General features: G+C 43.4%; 1 protein-coding gene across 1 annotated transcript in view; it reads right to left on the reverse strand.

Annotated features, from left to right (window-relative positions):
• The window catches only part of htr3a (5-hydroxytryptamine (serotonin) receptor 3A), a 32282-nt gene extending 12236 nt beyond the window's left edge, over positions 1–20046 (reverse strand). Inside the window, exons 1-5 of the mRNA XM_080214689.1 lie at positions 19983–20046; positions 11857–12017; positions 9643–9687; positions 7163–7272; positions 4014–4183 (exon numbers count right to left, since the gene is read on the reverse strand). Of these exons, the coding sequence (XP_080070815.1) occupies positions 4014–4183; positions 7163–7272; positions 9643–9687; positions 11857–12017; positions 19983–20046 (550 nt within the window). The remainder of the gene's footprint in view (positions 1–4013; positions 4184–7162; positions 7273–9642; positions 9688–11856; positions 12018–19982) is intronic.
• Between the last annotated feature and the right edge of the window lie 598 nt (positions 20047–20644).

Consider the following 20644-nt stretch of genomic DNA (forward strand, 5'->3'; position numbering starts at 1 on the left):
GCATGGTAGGATTCTATGATTCTAACAGATCCCATTGACTTACGTTCGAGAACCAAAGGACTGTGATTTGCCAAACTGCCAAAGACAGAGAAAATCCTTTTCAGGCAAGGAGTTGTCAGGATCTGGAATGTGCTGAGAGTGTGGTGAGGGCACACTGTGGGCGGCACGATGGTTAGCACTGCTGCCTCACAGCTCCATGGATCCATGTTCGATTCCCAGCTTGGGTCACTGTCTATGCAGAGTCTGCATGTTCTCCCCGTGTCCTTCCACAGTCTGAAAGACATGCTGATTGGCCGTGCTAAATTCTCTCTCAGTGCACTAAACAGGCGCCTGACTATGGCAACTAGGGGATTTTCACAATAACTTCATTGCAGTGTTAATGTAAGGTTACTTGTGACACTAATAAATAAACTTAAGCCCTGGTTTCCAAAAGCAAAGGGGAAAATAGTATAAATCAGGCTCAGAGGAAAGGGCAGGGAGTGGGAATGCTACATTTTTCTTGTAGAGAACCGACACAGCCTGAATGGGCTGATAAACCTCATTCTGTGCTGCAACCATTCTCTGATTCAATTAAATCATCTGCCAGTAATTTTCTCAAACCAACCACTAGGTGGTGCCCAGCAGAAGTATGGTTGTCTCACTGAATTTTTTCTGTTCAAACCTGCCTCCAGGAACTCGGTTCTTGCCACTTTCAATGTCTAAATATAACAGACTAAAAAGTCTCACAACATCAGGTTAAAGCGCAACAGGTTTATTTGGTAGCACAAGCCACCAGCTTTTGGAGCACTGCCCCTTCATCAGGTGAGTGGGAGTTCTGTTCACAAACAGGGCATATAAAGACACAAACTCAATTGCAAAATAATGGTTGGAATGCGAGTTTTTACAGGTAATCAAGTCTTAAAGATACAGACAATATGAGTGGAGAGAGGGTTAAGCACAGGTTAAAAAGGTACACATTGTCTCCAGCCAGGACAGTTAGTGAGATTTTGCAAGCCCAGACAAATCGAGGGGGTTACAGATAGTGTGACATGAACCCAAGATCCCGGTTGAGGCCGTCCTCATGTGTGCGGAAATTGGCTATCAGTCTCTGCTCGGCGACTCTGCACTGTCGTGTGTCATGAAGGCCGCCTTGGAGAACTCTTATCCGAAGTTCAGAGGCCGAATGCCCGTGATTGCTGAAGTGTTCCCCAATAGGAAGGGAACAGTCTTGCCTGGTGATTGTCGAGCGGTGTTCATTCATCTGTTGTTGTACGCAGATGCTAAGCATTGGGTAAGCCTTCTCCAAGGTGGCCTTCATAACACACGTTGTACTTTTTTTTGTACTCTCATGTACCCCAGAGAGAAGATAGTTAATTAAAGAAGGAACTGGTTCAAAACATTTAAAATATTAATTGGTGGGAGATAAGGTGAACCCATAATCTTACTAAAAAGTAAGACTGCTAGTTTTTTTTTCGCGTGACTTCTTTTTTAATACAGAGGAGGTTCACTAGGCTGATACCAGAGATGAGGGGGTTGGACTATGAAGAGAGACTAAACAGACTGGGTCTGTACTCGTTGGAGTTTAGAAGGATGAGGGGGGATCTTATAGAGACGTATAAGATAATGAAGGGGATGGATAGGGTAGAGGTAGAGAGATTCTTCCCGCTTAGAAAGGATAGCAGGACTAGAGGGCACAGCCTCAAGATAAGCGGGGGGCAGTTTAGATCAGAGTTGAGGAGGAACTTCTTCACTCAAAGGGTGGTGAATCTCTGGAATTCTCTGCCCGTTGAAGTGGTGGAGGCTACCTCGCTAAATATACTTAAGTCACGGATAGATAGGTTTCTGATAGACAGGGAAATTAAGGGTTAAGGGGAGAAAGCGGGAAAGTGGAACTGATCCACTTCAGATCAGCCATGATCTTATTGAATGGTGGGGCAGGCTCGAAGGGCTAGATGGCCAACTCCTGCTCCTATTTTCTTATGTTCTTATACAATCATAACATTTCCGCTAATCCAAATTTTCAGCTTGTTAGACAGTTTTGGCCACAATGCCATTATTCTTAGCCAGTGTCAAGGTGCAAGCAACTGATTCATCCACCCTAAAGTTTAAAGTTAAAGTTTATTTATTCATCACAAATAGGCTCATATTAACATTGCAATGAAATTACTGTGAAAATCCCTGAGTCACCACACTCCAGCGCCTGTTTGTGTACACTGAGGGAGAATTTAGCACGCCAGTGCACCTAATCCGCACATCTTTGGACTGTGGGAGGAAACTGGAGCACCCAGAGGAAACCCACTTAGACATGGGGAGAACATGCAGACACCACACAGACAGTGGCCCAAGCCAAGAATTGAATCTGGGTTCCTGGTGCTGTGAGGCAGCAGTGCTAACCACTGTGCCACAATGCCATACTTATGGGTAGCTCCATAGATAGCATAGAGTTTGTGCTGACCATTAAATCTTCCTGTCACTTTGTCAACATCAGCAAGGTATGGTCATTGGCACCAATAATTCTGTTGTTTGCAGGGCATTTACATGGAACATTAAGGTCATCAAATTCACCAGCGTTGTTCTGCATGTTGGTTTTTATTTGTTTGCTGATTTTGTTCAGAAGTTGGGTTTTTTATGCAGGGATTTTGCACTTGGAACGGTGGCCACCGAAAAGCAAGAGAGAGAGAGGTGACTGCTGGTAGAACCATTAATTTTTTTTTATTCATTCATGGGACATGGGCATCTCTGGCTGGCCAGCATCTGTTGCCCACTCCTAGTTGCCCTTGAGAAGGTGGCGGTGAGCTGCCTTCTTGAATCACTGCAGTCCATGTGCTATGGATCATCCCACAATGCCATTAGGGAGGGAGTTCTAGGATTTTGACCCAGCAACTGAGAAGGAACAAGCGATATATTTCCAAGTCAGGATGGTGAGCGGCTTGGGGGGGAACTTGCAGGTAGTGGTGTTCCCATGCATTGCTGCCCTTGTCCTTCCAGATGGAATTGGTCATGGGTTTGGAAAGTTCTGGCTAAGGATCTCTGGTCATTTGCTGCAGTGCATCTTGTAGATAGTACATGTTGCTGCTACTGAGTGTCGGCAGTGGGGGGAATGGATGTTTGTGTGTGTGTTGCCAATCAAGCGGGCTGCTTTGTCCTGAATGGTGTCAAGTTCCTTGAATGTTGTTGGAGCTGCACTCATCCAGGCAAGTGGGGATATTCCATCACACTTCTGACTTGTGCCTTGTAGATAATGGATAGGCTTTGGGGAGTTAGGAAATTAAATTAAATGATTTAAAGGAAATTTAAAATCTATAATAGAGTTACATTGGCTTGATTGTAAAATGATCAAAAGATAACTTAAGGCGAAATACATTATAATAATATGATAAATGTTTGTAGTAACCAATCAGAAAAGCTGCATGCCAAGATCGGTGAACTGCCGTATTAAAGGGATTAAGGTCAATGGGGTGAAAGGTCTTTCCTGGTCTTTGGTATCGATACTGTTCCTATTCTCAGCCTGTCTTTTAACAATGTTTTCAGCTAAAGGTTTACATAATCTTCACCAGGGTCCTGGAATTTTAACTTCTGTAGCCTTGATGAGTGACTGGAACAAGCTGCCAGAGGCAGTGGTAGAGGTCAGTACAATATTATCCTTTAAAAAACATTTAGACAGTTACATGAGTAAGGTGGGTATAGGGAGATATGGGCCAAATATGGGCAAGTGGATCTAGCTTAATGGTAAAAACTGAACGGTATGGACAAGTTGGGCTTAAGGCCCTGTTTCCAAACTGTAAACCTCTGTGACTCTATGGCTCTTTGGCAGAGGCATGAGTCATGATACATTTAGAACAATAAAGATTTTTACTCCGTCCAACATTGAATCAACACCCATTTGTCAGCTCTTTTTCCTCAATTGAGGTCAAAAATGTCTCCCCAGCACCCCCCACCCCCACCCCCCAGTCCTTTTCACTCAAACTCCCATTTTTCTTCCAAAAGCACAACAAACGAAATAGACATTTCTTTGAGCTTTCACTGTTACTTACTATTGTGTAGCCAGCTTGTGAATGTGAATGTACAGTTCTGGACATCAAACGGGAAATTGTAGATATCCAAGCTACAAGCGGTGACTACCTGGATGGGCTTGTAGTTCTTCACCTGGCCTTCATAGTCAACATAAATGTACGGGATATCAGGTGATTTACCTACATCAACGCTAAGAAAATACATGTTTAGTTTATTATCAGTTCAAAGATGTGTGGGTTAGGTAGACTGGCCATGCTAAATTGCTCCTCAGTGTCAGGGGGGATGAGCTAGAGTAAATACAAGGAGTTATGGAGATAGGGCCTTGGTTGGATTGTGGTCAGTGCATATTTGATGAGCCGAATAGCTTCCTGCTGCACTGTAGGATTCTATTATTGTCGCAAGTAGACTTTAACACTGCAAGGAAGTTACTATGAAAATCCCCTCGGCGCTACACTCCTGGCATCTGTTTGGGTACACTGAGGGAGAATTTAGCATGGTCAATGCATCTAACCAGCAAATCTTTTGGACTGTGGGAAGAAACTGGATCACCCAGGGGAAACCCGCAGAGACAATGTGCTGACTCCACTCAGATTGTGACCCAAGCCGGGAATCGAACCTGGGTCCCTGACGCTGTGTGGCAGCAGTGTTAACCACTGTGCCGCCACCAATGCACCGCCACAAGGACTAGTTGAAATGAATTTGAAAGGCATCTCGAGGTTGAAAGGAATAGGAGGGTATGGTGATTGAGTGAAATAAGGTAGGGTGGGTGGAGATATATGGAGTATACATTTCAACATGGTTAGGTCAAATGGCCTGCTTCTGTGTTGAAGATCTTATATAACTCTATGTAATAACGAAGAAGAAATTCTCAATTTATATCAGGAGAATTTAGAGCCATTCCCCTAAACACCAACGATTGGTTAAGTTCAGGCTGAAGTTAAAGGATTTACACACCGGAAGTTGTAAGCATAATATAGTAGCTGACTGTAAATTTGTCAACAACCCTTATTACTTCCTGTTATTCACACTTTCATTTATCAGTTAATGCTGAATTGTTAGCAACCTTAGGACAAGAAGACCAACTGTTTATTGGTGAGTTCAATGCATATTATTAATATTGTTTCAAAGTTTATGAGGAACTGCAGAACCATTGGGTATCCTTTCCCAGTTGTGAGATCAGGTGAAATTCTCTGGAAATAGGCTTTCAATTTCTGTCCACTTCAATTCAACTTTGTAACTGGCTGCTCAAAGGTGAATGAGAAAAGCTAGGCTTGATCTGCTGGACAATTTTATTCCATTCTTCAACTCCATACACGGTACAACACCATGCATTTATTGGAGAAAGACAAAACATCCAAAGGTGTTTGATATGAGCAATAATTGGGCACAATTTGGTATTGATGTGAAGACAGGTGAGCGAAAGCTTGGTCAAAAAGGTAGATTACATAAGAATCCTACAAAGGCAGGAAGAATGAAGCGATTTAGTGACAGAATTTCAGAGGTTAGGCCCCTGTCAGCTGGAGGCACGACCACTATTTGTAGAACAATACACATAGTGATGCACACAGAAGGGCAGAATTGAAGGAATGTAGAGCTCTCGGAGGGTTATAGTGCTGGAGGAGGTTACAGAGATGTTTCTGTGTCTCAACACTTTTACGTTCAGGTGCCATATTCAACTTTCTACCTCCATATTTCTTTTTGGGGGTTACTGTGGAAGATTATGGTAACACTCTGTTTCAAAACCCTCATTCCTCAATATCAACATAGTTCTCACCAAATCTCGGATAAAGTGGGATGTGAAGTCGAAGCATAAGTTCTGAGGCTTTATTTGATTGTGACAAAAAAAATCATTAAAACATAGACAGATATGGACTAAGGGCAGGCAGCAGTGCTAACCATTGTTTAATTTAACGTCATGTTTGGCACAACACCGTGGGTTGAAGGGCCTGTTCCTGTGCTGTACTGTTCTATGTTCTATATTGAAAAACTAATGTGCTCAGAGCACAAGGTGAGAGGGATGTTGGATTTGAACGAAAACAAAATCAGATGTTTTTGTAATTAGAGTTTGAAAACTATCGCTGAATACAAATAAATTATCTAGAGGAAAATGTGGGTGGTTTGATTAGTAAATTTGCGAGTGACAGAAAGATTAGTGGAGTTGCTGATAGTGCCAGGGGTTGTCAGAGGATACTGCAGGATGCAGATAGATCGGAGACTTGGGCATAGAAATGGCAAATGGAGTTTAATCTGGACAAATGCGAGGTGATGCATTTTGGAGGGTCAGATTTGGAGGGCGAATTGTACTGTGAAATGGCAGAAGTCTTGGGAGCATTAACATACAAAGAGATCTGGATGTGCAGGTCTACAGTTCCCTAAAACTGGCAACACAGATGATTAAGCACAAGATGATTAAGAAGGCCTATGGCATGCTTGCCTTCATCAGCCGGGGCATTGAGTACAAGAGTTGGGAAACCATGATGTAGCTTATATTAAAACCTTGGCTAGGCTGTTTTTGGAATATTACATGCAGTTCTGGCCACCACACTACCCAGAAGGATGTGGAAGTTTTGGAGATAGTGCAAAGAAGGTTCACCAGGATGTTGCCTGGTCTCCAGGGATTTAGCAATGAGGAGAGATTGAATAAACTAGGATTGTTTTCACTGGAAAGACAGAGGCTAAGGGGAAACCTGATAGAGGTTTTCAAAATTATGAGAGGCATCGATAAGGTGGATAGTCAGAGGCTTTTTCCCCAGGGTGAAAGTGCCAATTATAAGGCAACACAGGTTCAAGGTGAGGGGAGAAAGTTTAAGGGAGATGTGTGGGGGAGGGTTTTCATGCAGAGAGTGGCGGGTGTCTGGAATGTGCTGCCAGAGGAGGTGGTGGAAGCAGGCACATTGGCAACATTTAAGAGGCATGGGTACATGAATAGGGAGGAAATAGAGGGATACGGACCACATAAGGGCAGGTTTTTTTTAGTTTAGTTAGGGCATCGTGAATGGCATTGAATTGGAGGGCCAAATGGCCTGTTCCTGTGCTGTACTTTTCTTTGTTTTTTGATCTTTGTCTGCATCCACTATGCTTGTCTGGTTCAATGTTGTCCTTGAAACCAACCTGAGATATTTGCTGTAGTTTTTTTTCCCACTGTTATTTGAATAATAAGATCACTTACAATTCATTGATTAAAATATCCGGCACCCAGATGTTTGCAGTGGGAATCGATATCTGCTTGATATCATCAAAGTCCTGGGGATCCCACACCAAGAATTCATCGGTCCAAATCTGAAAGACATTGGGCAAAGTATTTCTCCGGATTTGTGCAGTGTTCCGTACAGGTATTCTACCTACAATGCAAGTGAGTGGTTGACCTATTTTTTACTGAGGTATGGACCCCAACATTCAGATAATTCAAATGTATGTATAGTAAAAAAAATCCAAACTTGTGAATATTCAATTGAAAAAAAAGCAGATTTCAGTCTAAGTTGATCAGTGAGATTTGGTTTAGTATGAATGTTGAATGTTAATTTAGACAAATGCAAGGTGATGCATTTTGGTAAATTGAACCAGGGCAGCATTTACTCAGTTAGTGGTAGGGCACTGGGGGGAGTTACAGATCAGAAAGATCCAGGCATACATGTTCATAGCCCCTTGAAAGTGGAGTCACAGGTGGACAGAGTGGTGAAAGTGGTATTTGGCATGCTTGGTTTCATCGATTAGAACATTGAATGCAGGAGTTGGGATGTCCTGTTGAAGTTGTACAAGACATTGGAATACTGTGTGCAATTCTGGTCACCCTATTGTAGAAAGGATATTATTACACTAGAAAGAGTGCAGAAAAGATTTACTAGATGCTACTAGGACTTGATGGATTGAGTTATAAGGAGAGGCTGAATAGACTGAGACTTTTTTCTCTGGAACGTAAGAGGCTGAGGGGTGACCATATAGAGGTCTATAAAATAATGAGGGACATAGACAAGGTGGAGAGTCAACATCTTTTCCCAAAGGTAGGGGAGTCTAAAACTAGAGGCATAGGTTTAAGGTGAGAGGGGAGAGATACAAAAATGTCTAGAGGGACAATTTTTTCACACAGAGAGTGGAACAAGCTGCCAGAGGTAGTAGTAGAGGTAGGTACAATTTTGTCTTTTAAAAAGCATTTAGATACTTACATGGGTACCATGGCTATAGAGAGGTATGGGCCAAACACAGGCAATTGGGATTAGCTTAGGGGTTTCAAAAAAAGAGGGCGGCATGGACAAATTGGGCCTGTTTCCATGCTCTATAAATCTCTATGACTTTTTACTCTATGAAGCTGTTGCAGTGAGTGTTGATTTTCTGCCTTCAAAATAGAGTTTGTTCAATCTCTGGATGGGGCAGAATCATAGAATCCTACAGTGCAGAAAGAGGCCATTCAGCCCATTGAGTCTGCACTGACCACGATCCCACCCAGGCCCTATCCCCACAACTCCATGCATTTACCCAAGTTATTCCCCCTTATATTGAGGGGCAATTTAGCATGGCCAATCCACCTATCCTGTATATCTTTGGATTGTGGGAGGAAACCGGAGCACCTGGAGGAAACCCACACAGACACAGGGAGAACATTCAAACTCCACACAAACAGTGACCCAAGCCAAGAATTGAACCCAGGTCTCTGGTGCTGTGAGGCAGCAGTGCTAACCCACTATGCCATCATGCCAATCATGTCATATGGAAGGTACGTGTTTATAGCATTAGATCCGTGTGATCTGCAGATTTCTGGGTTCTGGATTTCTGCCTGAACAGTTTGAAGAGGAGGAATTACTCAGAGTATTACTCAGGGTGGCACAGTGGTTAGCACTGCTGCCTCACAGCAGGGACCTGGGTACAATTCTGACTTTGGGTCATTGTCCGTGTGGAGTTTGCACATTTTTCCTGTGTCTGCATGGGTTTCCTCCAGGTGCTCCGGTTTCCTCCCACTGTCCAAAGGTGTGCGTGTTAGGTAGATTGGCCATGCAAAGATGCCCCTTAGTGTCAGGGGGACTTGCGGCTTGAATACATGGGGCTGCGGGGATAAGGCCTGGATGGGATTGTTGTCGGTTCAGACTCAATGGGCTGAATGGCCTCCTTCTGCACTGTATGGATTCTATTTTTTAATCCTCTTATTGGTTCTAGATCTACCTCTCTTTCCCTTTTTCTCCATCTCTCTCAAGAGATTATTTGGTTGTCGTGGGTAAGGTGGTGTTGAGGGAAATGGAGTATTTAATCAAGATGTTTCAGTCATCCTGATGTGTTGGGCAGGCTTGATGGACCAGCTGATATTTCCTGGTAGGAATCTCCATACTGGCCCAGAGATTTGTGGGCTGACGGTTTATGTATACAACCTAAGCTGACATTCCAACTTTGGGATAGGCTAGGAAACGGCGAAAGACAAATGGAATAAAGAGAAAGCTGTTCCCCAGTGGACTGATGGGCCTTTGTGACCTGAACTTCACTTATGGTATGGCTGATGCTTCAGCACTGATGTACTGGTACAAGCAAAGGAAGGCAACAGTGTCGCAAAAGAGGCACAATGAAACGGTTTGGTGAAGCAATGGACACCTGATTCTAAACAAAATTCTACTTCTCGTTTTCTTAACCTACTGCTCCAATTGCAATCAAATTTCACATTCTTACCTGTCGATACCAGATGTAGGTGGTTAAGACTTGATTTTTCTCATCCTGAAATTAGACAAATCACAACATTAACCACAGAGATGTTATCAGTTATAAGTAAAGTGGGGGTGATCTGTCAATACATGTTGCTCCAACATTGTGTTTAGCTCTGGAATAATGGGTGTTTTGGGTTGTGCGTGCATGTCCTTGATCTGTGTTTTGTGTGTGTTTGATTGATATTAGGCTTAAACATAAGAATAAAATGCCACTCAGCCCTTTGAGCTTGTTCCACCATTCAATTATATTATGACCTCAAATCCATTTCACTGCCTTTGATCATATCCCTTCCCTACACGTTTTGACAGTCTAAGTTAGCTCAGCGCTCAGAGGTTGGAATGATATGATCTTGCTCGGGCAAGGCTCGTAAAATCCCATCCAAGACCAACAAAGAATTCCATTCTGGGAACCTCACTCACCCTGATTCCGGAGCGGGATGTGCCAGTAAAATTCCAACCACAGTGTTTTTGGGGAGAGAGTTCAGATTTCCATACCTTTTGCGTGAACAAGTGTTTCCTGGTTTCATCTCTGAATGATCTAACTCAAACTATCTTCTCCCTTGTCTACGTCTCCACCAAACAGAAAATTTACCTTTTCTTTATCCACCCTATTTGTCGCGTTCGATCCATTGATCAAATCACCCTTCAACTTCCAACACTCCAAGGCATAAAAACCAAGCTTAAGTAACCAGTCCTCATTATTTAACTGTTTAATCTATGGTGAATCTGCACAATACTCTCACTAAGGCCAATGTGCATTAGTCAGAAGTGAATACAGAGGCTGGAATTTTACCGCAGCACACTGCCCAGAATTTGCGCAGGCGAGGCTCGCAGAATGGAATTCTCTGTTGACCTCGGACGGGATTTTATGAGCCTTGCCCCAGCGAGGTCATGAATTCCCAGCCAGTTACTCCAGATGGGGTCTGGTTAAGGTTTTATACAACTGAAACGTAACCCCTCTCTCTATCTTAGCCCTCAGGAAATAAAGACCAGCATTTTATCCCACATTTTCAGTGTTTTTGTACCTTTGATTTTAATGATTGTGGTATGAATAATAAAGAAAAATCACTGGATTTACAAGATCTATGTGCACATGTTTCATTTGTGGACTCTTTGTCTCCCAGTTAGGAATTCATTAAAGCAATTCTTAGCAGCAGGATGCAGAGCAGAGGTCACACAGTGATTACAATGTAGGCATTGCTAGAGAGGCTTAAATTTAATACCTATCCCTCGTTAGACCTGCCAGCTTGCTAGGCCACGTCAAGAGTGGGCAGTTAAGAGTCAATCACATGTGGCACTGGAATCACATACAGAGTAAGTGGTGAAGCATATGGAGTTTCCTTCCCTAAGGGACATCCGTGAATGGGACTGGATGCAGGGAGGTTGTTTCCTCTGACTGGGAGGTCCAGAACAATGGGTCACAGTCTCAGGACACAGAGGATGTTATTTAGGACTGAGATGGGGAAAAACCTCTTAACTCAGACGGTGGTGAACCCTGTGGAATTCTCTACCGCAGAAGGTTGTGGAGGTTAAATCGCTAAATATATTTTAAAAGAAAATAGATAGATTTCTAGAATCTAAAGGCATCAAGGGATATGGGGAGAGTGTGGGAGCATGGTGTTAAGATAGAGAAACAGCTATGATTATATTGAATGGTGGGAAAGGCTTAAAGGGCCTAATGGCCCACTCCTGCTCCTGGTTTCAATGTTTCTTACCCCTTCAACTAAACAAGGGGAACGATGAAATAGTGATTTGTCAAAACAGAGGGATCACTTTGGATCTTTATCACGGTGGTATGATGGCACAGTGTTTAGCACTGCTGCCTCACAGTGCCAGGGATCCAGGTTGAATTCTGGCCTCGCGTCACTGCCTGTGTGGAGTCTGCATGTTCTCTCCGTGTCTGCGTGGGTTTCCTGTGGGTGCTCAGGTTTCCTCCCACTGTCCAAAGGTGTGCGGGTTAGGTGGATCGGCCATGCTAAATTGTCCCCAGTGTCAGGGGATTAGCAGGGTAAGTATGTGAGATAACGGGGATAAGGTCTAGGTGGGATTGTGGTCAGTGCAGACTTGATGGACTGAATGGCCTCCTTCTGCAGTGCAGGGATTCTATGAAAAGCCAATTTAGAAATTGCTGAAACTTAGACAGCATGATACTGGACCCAAATATGTTGCAAGTACGTACCACATTTAGGATCGCGTACACCATAAAATCAATGGCCACAGTTGTTGTTTTCCTCCAGTCCTGTACGGGGCGAACTCCCTTGGAATAATTGGCCATGAGGTAGTTGGAGAGTTGGAGTAAACCCGGAGTCGGGCTCACTGTTTGGTTTTCGCTTCTCCGCCCTGGAAAAATAATTGCTGGTTTTGGTATTTGCAGAGGTATCATTGAAGTAAGAAAGAAGTTGAACGAGGGAAGGAAAATTGAAGGATTGTGGGGAGACAGCTAGGGAATGAAGTGAACATCATTGGTTTTCAAAAGAGCTAGCACAGATTTGATGGGCCAAAAGGCCTCCTGCTGTGAATGAATGGTACATGTCTTCCTTGAGCTGACCCAGAGCCCTTCAGTCTTTTAAGTACTTTTTAAGGTCGTTGCTGTATGCTACAATACAGGAAATGTGGCAGGCAATTTATGCACAGTAAGATCCCAAAAGCAACAACAGGATAATGACTGACCATCTGATTTATGATATTGGTGAACACATGAGTAATTATGTGGATTCAAACATATGATTTAAATATATTCAAATCTGATTTAATTTGATTTGATTTATTGTCTCATGTGTTAGCACGCAGTGAAAAGTATTGTTTCTTGTGCGCTACACTGAGAAAGTACATAGAGAAGGAAAGGAGAGAGTGCAGAATGTAGCGTTACAGTCATAGCTAGGGTGTAAAGATCAACTCAATGCGTGGTAGGTCCATTCAAAAGTCTGATGGCAGCAGGGAAGAAATTGTTCTTGAGTCAGTTGGTTCGTGATCTTAGACTTTTACATCTTTTTACCAACGGAAGAAGGTGGAAGAGAGAATGTCCGGGGTGCATGGGGTCCTTAATTGTGCTGGCTGCTGTTCCAAGGCAGCGGGAAGCATAGACAGAGTCAATGGATGAGAGGCTGGTTTGCATGACGGACAGGGCTACATTCATAGCATGGTGCAACACTCAAGGGGCATTCTGTTTATCTTGTCTTTTCTAATTGTTTGTAAAGCTATCTAATTAACTCTCTGTCCTGCTCTTGCCCCCTTCCTCTGAAATCATTTTTCTTTCAAGTATTTCTCCAATTCCCTTTTGAATATTATTGTTTTTTTCTAAAATCATTCAAGCCATATGGACTTCACTCGTTAGACCATCATTCAATGTCCATCCCATTTCTTTGGAGCAGAGAAGGCTGAGGGAGGACATGATTGAGGTGTATAAGATTATGAGGGGTGATGAACAGGGTGAATAGGGAGCAACTGTTCGCCTTCATTGAGGGGTCCATCATAAGGGGGCAAAGTTAATGGTGAGGGGCAGGTGATTCAGAAGGGATTTGAGAAAACATTTTTTCGCTCAGGGGATGATGGGAATCTGGAATGCACTACCAGGTAGGATAATGGAGGCTGGAAACCTTATGACTTTTAAAAAGTATTTGGATGTGCACTTGAAGCATCATAACATTCAAGGATATGGGACAAGTGCTGGAAAATGGTAGATGTTATTGGTGCAGACGTGATGGACTGAAGAGTCTGTTCTGCACTGTATGACTCCATGACTATGATTCTGTCCCTAATTGCCCTTGAGAAAGAGGCAGTGAAATGTATTTTTGAACTGGTGCAGTCCATGTGGTGTAGGCATGTCCATCGTCCTAGGGATGGAATTCCAGAATTTTGACCCAGTGATAGTGAAGGAACGGTGATACATTTCCAAGCTTGGAGGGAAACTTTCATGTGTTTGCTGTCCTTGTCCTCATGTAGGTTGTGGATTTAGAAAGTGGATATTGCGTATTTATCTACAGCAAACACCCTCAGATCTTCATTTCCTGCACTGATTTAGAGATTGTTACACTGGAGCAGCCGTGTGAGGTGTCTCGAAAATATCTGTTTGGACAATATTGTAGGATGGTTTAACCTAGTTGATATTGAGCACTTGAGGTTCAGATTGATGGAAAAAGTAGCCAAGTTTTCTATATCTTCAACCTGGCCAATGCAATAATTCCCAACAATAACTGTGGAGGTTAGATAAATGTCCTCAACAAATTATCAAGGTGACTGTTCCATATTTTATAGTTTAATGACAGTCCATTAATATTCTTGCAAACAGGATCACAGAGAGTCTGTTAACATTATTTTTAGCTCAAGATGACTGAAAGCAGCTGGAATGATAAACATTGCATTGGTGCTAAATCTCAGAATATTAGAATAAATTACTACAAGGTTCAGCAGAAGAAGGCTACACGGTGGCAGAATGCTTAGCACTGCTGCCTCACAGTGCCAGGGACCCAGGTTCAATTCCAGCCTCGGGTAACTGCCTGCATGCAGTTTGCATGTTCTCCCCGTGACTGCGTGGGTTTTCTCCGGGTCCCCCCCCCCACAGCCCAATGATGTGCAGGTTAGGTGGATGCTAAATTGCCCCTTAGTGTCCCAAGGTTAGGGGGATTGGTGGGGTAAATATGTGGGGTTATGGGATTGGAGCATAGATGGGATGCTCTGTTGGAGAATCAGTCCAGTTGGGTGGTTGAATGCAGTGTAAAGTCCTCTGTTGTCCATTTTGAAGTTCTGAAGACCACATTTCACCCTCTCACTCATTGTGCCATCATGCCACTCGAATTGAGAAAAAGTTGAACAAGGTTTGAAGTGGGCTGCCAATTGAATATCATTCGTTATCCACTCCCATTGACACCAACATCACCCCCTCACCCACTTGCTCATTTGCCCCCCCTTGTCCCCCTCTTCCTCCATCCCAATGGATAGTGCTAAGTGTCACTGGGCAGCCTGCCAGAGGGCATGTATGTACCATGTCATGAAGCATTCCGGATACCAACTCCAAATGGGTGAAGACTTTGTGCAGAACATGGAAACCATTCTTTCCAGTGCAGACCATGCGGTCACCCCCAACAGTACAGCAATGCTGGGTAATAATAGTGAGAGTGAACATTGCCTGCCTTTTCTTCATCTATCTCTGTCACAGCTGATTTATAGAGCCATAGAGTCATACAGGTTTACAGCATGGAAACAGACCCTTTGGCCCAACATGTCCATGCTGCCCTTTTTTTAACCACTAGGCTACTCCCAATTGCCCTTGTTTGGCCCATATCCCTCTATACCTATCTTACCCACATAACTATCTAAATGCTTTTTAAAAGACAGAATTGTATCTCTACTACTGTCTCTGGCAGCTCATTTCAGTCACTCACCACCCTCTGTGTGAAAAAATTACCCCCTGGATCCTTCTGTATCTCTCCCCTCTCATCTTAAATCCATGCTTTATAGTTTTAGACTCCCCTACTTTTGGGAAAAGAAGAACAAAGAACAAAGAAAATCATAGCACAGGAACAGGCCCTTCAGCCCTCCAAGCCTTCACCGACCATGCTGCTCCTGGGGACCTTCTGGGGACCATATCCCACTATTCCCAACCTATTCATGTATTTGTCCAGACACCCTTAAAACTCAGTATTGTATCCACTTCCACTACTGCCCCCGGCAGCGAGTTCCAGGCACCCACCACTCTCTGTGTAAAAAACTTACCTCATTTATCTCCTTTAAACCTTGCCCCTTGCATCTTAAACCTGTGCCCCCTAGTAATTGACTCTTCCACCCTGGGAAAAAGCTTCTCACAATCCACTCTGTCCATGCCCCTCATAATCTTGTAGACTTCTATCAGGTCTCCCCTGCCGTTCCAGTGAGAACAAACCAAGTTTCTCCAACCTCTCCTCATAGCTAATGCCCTCCATACCAGGCAACATCCTGGTAAATCATTTCTGTACCCTCTCCAAAACCTCCATATCTTGTTAGATGGAAGTTGACTATCAAGCTGTTCTATGCCCCTCATTATTTTCTAGACCTCTATAAGATCACCCCTAAGCCCCTTACGCTCCAGGGAAAAAAGTCCCATTCCATCCAGCCTCCCCTTATAACTCAAACATCACATTATAACAGGACATGAATGAAGCCATTTCACACCGATCAACAGGGGAGCCTTTGGAAGCCTAGTTGTTTCAATTACCTCCCTTGTTATCTATTTATTATTATTGAAGTGAAGTTGTAGTTCATGTACCAAATGGATCAATGTTTTTTGGAAGAAAGAAACTGTCTCGAAATTGATAGCTACAGAAACAGATCCTGAAATATTAAACTCCGTAGGGAAAATAAATGGATTTGGAGTTTCATTTACTTTTACATTGAAATGTTATATTGATGTCCAATATTGCAGCAAATTTCCAATTTGAGGAAGTGATTGGCTGTCATTTCCCTCTTGGGGAGCATTATTTGTATCTTACGGGGGGGAGGGACCAGAGAAACCATGTTGTGTTCAATGCAAGTTTTGTGGAGCAGCTCAATTTATAATGAACAACATTTTATCAATCATTAGTTGGCCACTTAACCTTTCCAAATGGTTTTACACAAGTTTGTCAAAGATTTATTCATTTGTGGGACATGGGCATCACTGGCTGGCCAGCATTTATTTGCCCATCCCTGGTTGCCCTTGAGAAGGTGGTGGTGAGCTGCCTCCTCGAATCGCTGCAGTCCATGTTCTGTGGGTTGACCCACAATGCCATTAGGGAGGGAATTCCAGGATTTTGACCCTGTGACTGTGAAGGAACGGTGATATATTTTCAAGTCAGGATGGTGAGTGACTTGGAGGGGAAATAGCACGCGATGGTGTTCCCATTTATTTGCTGTCCTTGTCCTGCTAGATGGGAATGGTCGTGGGTTTGGAAGGTGCTATCTAAAGATCTTTGGTGAATTGATGCAGTGCATCTTGTAGATAGTACACACTGCTGCTACTGAGTTTTGATAGTCCATGCAAAATGATTGCCATCTTCAGTAACAATGTCTGCTGGACAAACCCAAAGGCTAAGATTCCAGACAAGCTCAAGTGTTTCAATGTAAACTCGAGAGCCGATCTTGAATTCATCGATTGCTGAGAAATCACTCTCAAATCTCCGTACGAAGTGTATCCAGGACACATTAGATAGTGGCGGCCGTGGCTCAGCTGGTAACACTGGTGCATGGGAGACAGAAAGTTCTCCAGCCTTGTCCATGGCTGGGGTTCTCCAAATTCGCTGCTGCGAATGGAAATCTGGCTTTGTGCCACATTCTCCATTCTCGCTGGCAGCACTGGTGGAGAATCCAACATTGGAGAACTCAAGCCATTAGCACAAAATCTACGCCGACCCTCCAACGCAGCACTGAGAGAGGTGCCGTCTTTTTAGGTGGACGTAAAAGAATTGATAACACTACTTCCAAGAAAAGCAATGCAGTTCTTCCCAGTGTCCTGGTCACAACCAAAAACTGAGAATCTGGCTATAGTCACACTGCTGTTTGTGAGAGCTTGCTTTGTACAAATAGGTGTTCTTTCTTTTTTAAAGAGGCCCAGTGTATGCATATTCAATTATTATATAATGGACCAGAAATCATGCCAATTTCATTCACATTTTTCTGCTCCTCTGAGGTTACTACAGATTTATTATCACTGACTCACCCCAGTTATTTAGTGTTTCATTTCCAAATTCAGTGAGACAATAATGTGTCTGGTCTCTCACTGGGCAGGTCAAGTGCTGCCAGATTTTCACTATTGCTGCTCTGTAATGACCAGAAACATAATGCTCCTTCCTTGCAAGAAAACCCTTAGAATCATAGAATCCTTACTGTGCAGAATGAGTCCATTTGGCCCATCGAGTCTGTACCAACCACAATCCCACCCAGGCCCTATCCCCGTAACACCACATATTTATCTTGCTAATCCCCCTGACAATTTAGCATGGCCAATCCATCTAACCCGCACATCTTTGGACTGTGGGAGGGAACCAGAGCACCCGGAGGAAACATGCAGACATGAGGAGAATGTACAAACTCCACGCAGGCAGTGACCTGAGCTGGAATTGAACCCGGGTCACTGGTGCTGTGAGGCCTGATGTGAAGATGCTGGTGTTGGACTGGGGTAAACACAGTAAGAAGTCTCACAACGCCAGATTAAAGTCCAACAGGTTTATTTGATAGCAAAAGCCACTAGCTTTCAGAACGCTGGCTGCCCCTTCGTCAGGTGAGTGGGAGTTCTAATCACAAACAGGGCATATAAAGACACAAACTCAATTTACAAAATGATGGTTGGAATGCGAGTCTTTACAGGTAATCAAGTCTTAAAGGTACAGACAATGTAAGTGGAGAGAGGGTTAAGCACAGGTTAAAGAGATGTGTACTGTCTCCATCCAGGATAATTAGTGAGATTTTGCAAGTCCAGGCAAGTCTCGGGGGTTACAGATAGTGTGACATGAACCCAAGATCCCATTTGAGGCCATCCTCATGTGTGCAGAACTTGACCATCAGTCTCTGCTCAGTGACTCTGTGCTGTTGTAAGTCATGAAGGCTGCCTTGGAGAACGCTTGCCCACAGATCAGAGACCGAATTCCTGTGGCCGCTGAAGTGTTCCCCAACAGGAAAAGAACAGTCTTCATAGAATCATAGAACACTATAGCGCAGAAAGAGGCCCTTCGGCCCATCGAGTTTGCACTGACCACAATCCCACCCAGGCCCTACCCCCATATCCCTACATATTACACCCACTAATCCCTCTAACCTACGCCTTGCTGTTGTCGTAGAGTCTGCATGGTCTCCCCAATGTACCATGCCTCAACGGATGACCTCAACCAGATCTTGGGTTCATGTCACACTATCTGTAACCCCCATGACTTGCCTGGACTTGCAAAATCTCACTAACTGTCCTGTTTGGAGACAACACTCATCTCTTTAACCTGTGCTTAATGCTCTCTCCACTCACATTGTCTGTACCTTTAAGACTTGATTACCTGTAAAGGCTCGTATTCCAATCATTATTTTGTAAATTGAATTTGTGTCTTTATATGCCCTGTTTGTGATTAGAACTCCCACTCACCTGATGAAAGGGTGGCCAGTGCTCCACAAGCAAGTGGCTTTTGCTACCAAATAAACCTGTTGGACTTTAACCTGGTGTTGTGAGACTTCTTACTGTGAGGCAGCAGTGCTAACCATTGTGCCACCGTGCTGTCCCACGTCATAGAAATCATAGAAACCCTACAGAAAAAGGCCATTGGGCCCATCGAGTCTGAACCGACCACAATCCCACCTAGGTCCTACCCCCATATCCCTACATATTTACCTGCTAATCCCTCTAACCTACACATCTCAGGACACTAAGGGGCACTTTTAGCACAGCCAATCAACCAAACTCACACATCTTTGGACTCTTACGCGAACCATTTCAAGACTGAGAGCTCAGTGGAATGAAATAATCCATCCTACCAAAATCCATCCTACCAAACTCTGGCTTGCTGAGCTGAAAGACGGGGCAGGATTTTCTGGCCTCGCTCACCCAAGACTGGAAAATTCTCCTGAGAGCAACGGACCTTTGCCTGGTCCATATCCTGCCGGCTATGGGAATTGGAAAAATTCTGGTGACTGTCTCCTCACTCTTAAATCATAGAAGACAGCTGACCTTCTGGTAAATCCATTTGTCATTATTGTTTGGCAGACATTTCTTTAGGACGTTTTCATTTTTATTCCGTTCTATTCTGGCATCAATGAAATTTAAGAACATTCTAGGAAATGCACGGTAAGAATTCTGCTTGACCTGCAGATGATCATTTTTACTGTCACTGAGGAAAACTATCAGACAATATAAGTACAAAGGATTCCTTCAGGACATTTATTGTGAAAGTACGTCACAATATCTATACTGTAGCTTTGAGGACCTTCTGCCCGAATGTTCAGTGATTGTCATGGAGAGAGCTACCAAAACTTGCTCATTTATCAAGAAGACATTATTGCCCCAATAGAGAGGGACACCAGTGTACCATTTGCAGTCTCATATCATCACGCTACCTTTCAATTTATCCTGCCAATAGCCAATCATGAATAACCCATTTAAATTTTAGGTCACGCAATAGAGGTACATAGCAGTCAACACTGGTTTTTACTAACCTACATAACATGCTATCAAGGCATCCAGAGCAATAATTCACGTTTAAATAGGGCATGGCCTGTGAAAGAAACTTTTCCAGGATATTTAGCATGATAAAGGATAAAAGTTAAAGGAGCAGCCATTGAAATTTGATTTCAAAGGAATAATAAAGATTGATGTACCTTCAGAAAGCGTCAAAGCCACCAGGATCAAAGGAATAGCTGCCCAGAACCAGTAGGAACTCATGTTGCCTTTTCTACCTCCTCTGGGCAATGTTAAGCAGAGACTTTCTTAGGCAATAGCCAGATACGTCTGTGGAGCAGTGAATTGCAGGTGGATCCAAAGCTGACTGGGACAACCTTATGATCCTCTCTCTTCGCTAAAACTGAGTTCAACTCAGATCCATGGGTGATTTTTTTTCCCCTCATGTTTTGTCAGTTGAGGATGATTAAGTGATGGCGTAATTGGATGTGAAGACCAGATCTGCATTGGGTTTCAGACGGGCTGATGTCATTCCTGTGGTCTGACTTTATTGTACAGCTGGAGAGTGCTGATGATTCCTGTAACAACAACAAGCTCACAGCACAGGAACCAAGATAGAAATCACATTCAAATAAAATTGGGAGCAGACATACATAAAAGCAAATGGGCAAAAGATAGAGCAATGACATTTAATGCATTATGATATGGTCAATGTGCTAATTTATATGGATAATTCCTTATTTCTTGATGGTTTAAATATTGAAAATGTAATCGATTTGTAGGTCTTAATGCTCATCAATTGATTATGTAATAAACCAGGGAGCCAATTGTTCATACAGTTTATAGTTTTATAATTATCATA

Source organism: Carcharhinus amblyrhynchos, chromosome 29 (assembly GCF_965287045.1).
Source record: "Carcharhinus amblyrhynchos chromosome 29, sCarAmb.v2.hapA, whole genome shotgun sequence".
Taxonomy (NCBI): domain Eukaryota; kingdom Metazoa; phylum Chordata; class Chondrichthyes; order Carcharhiniformes; family Carcharhinidae; genus Carcharhinus; species Carcharhinus amblyrhynchos.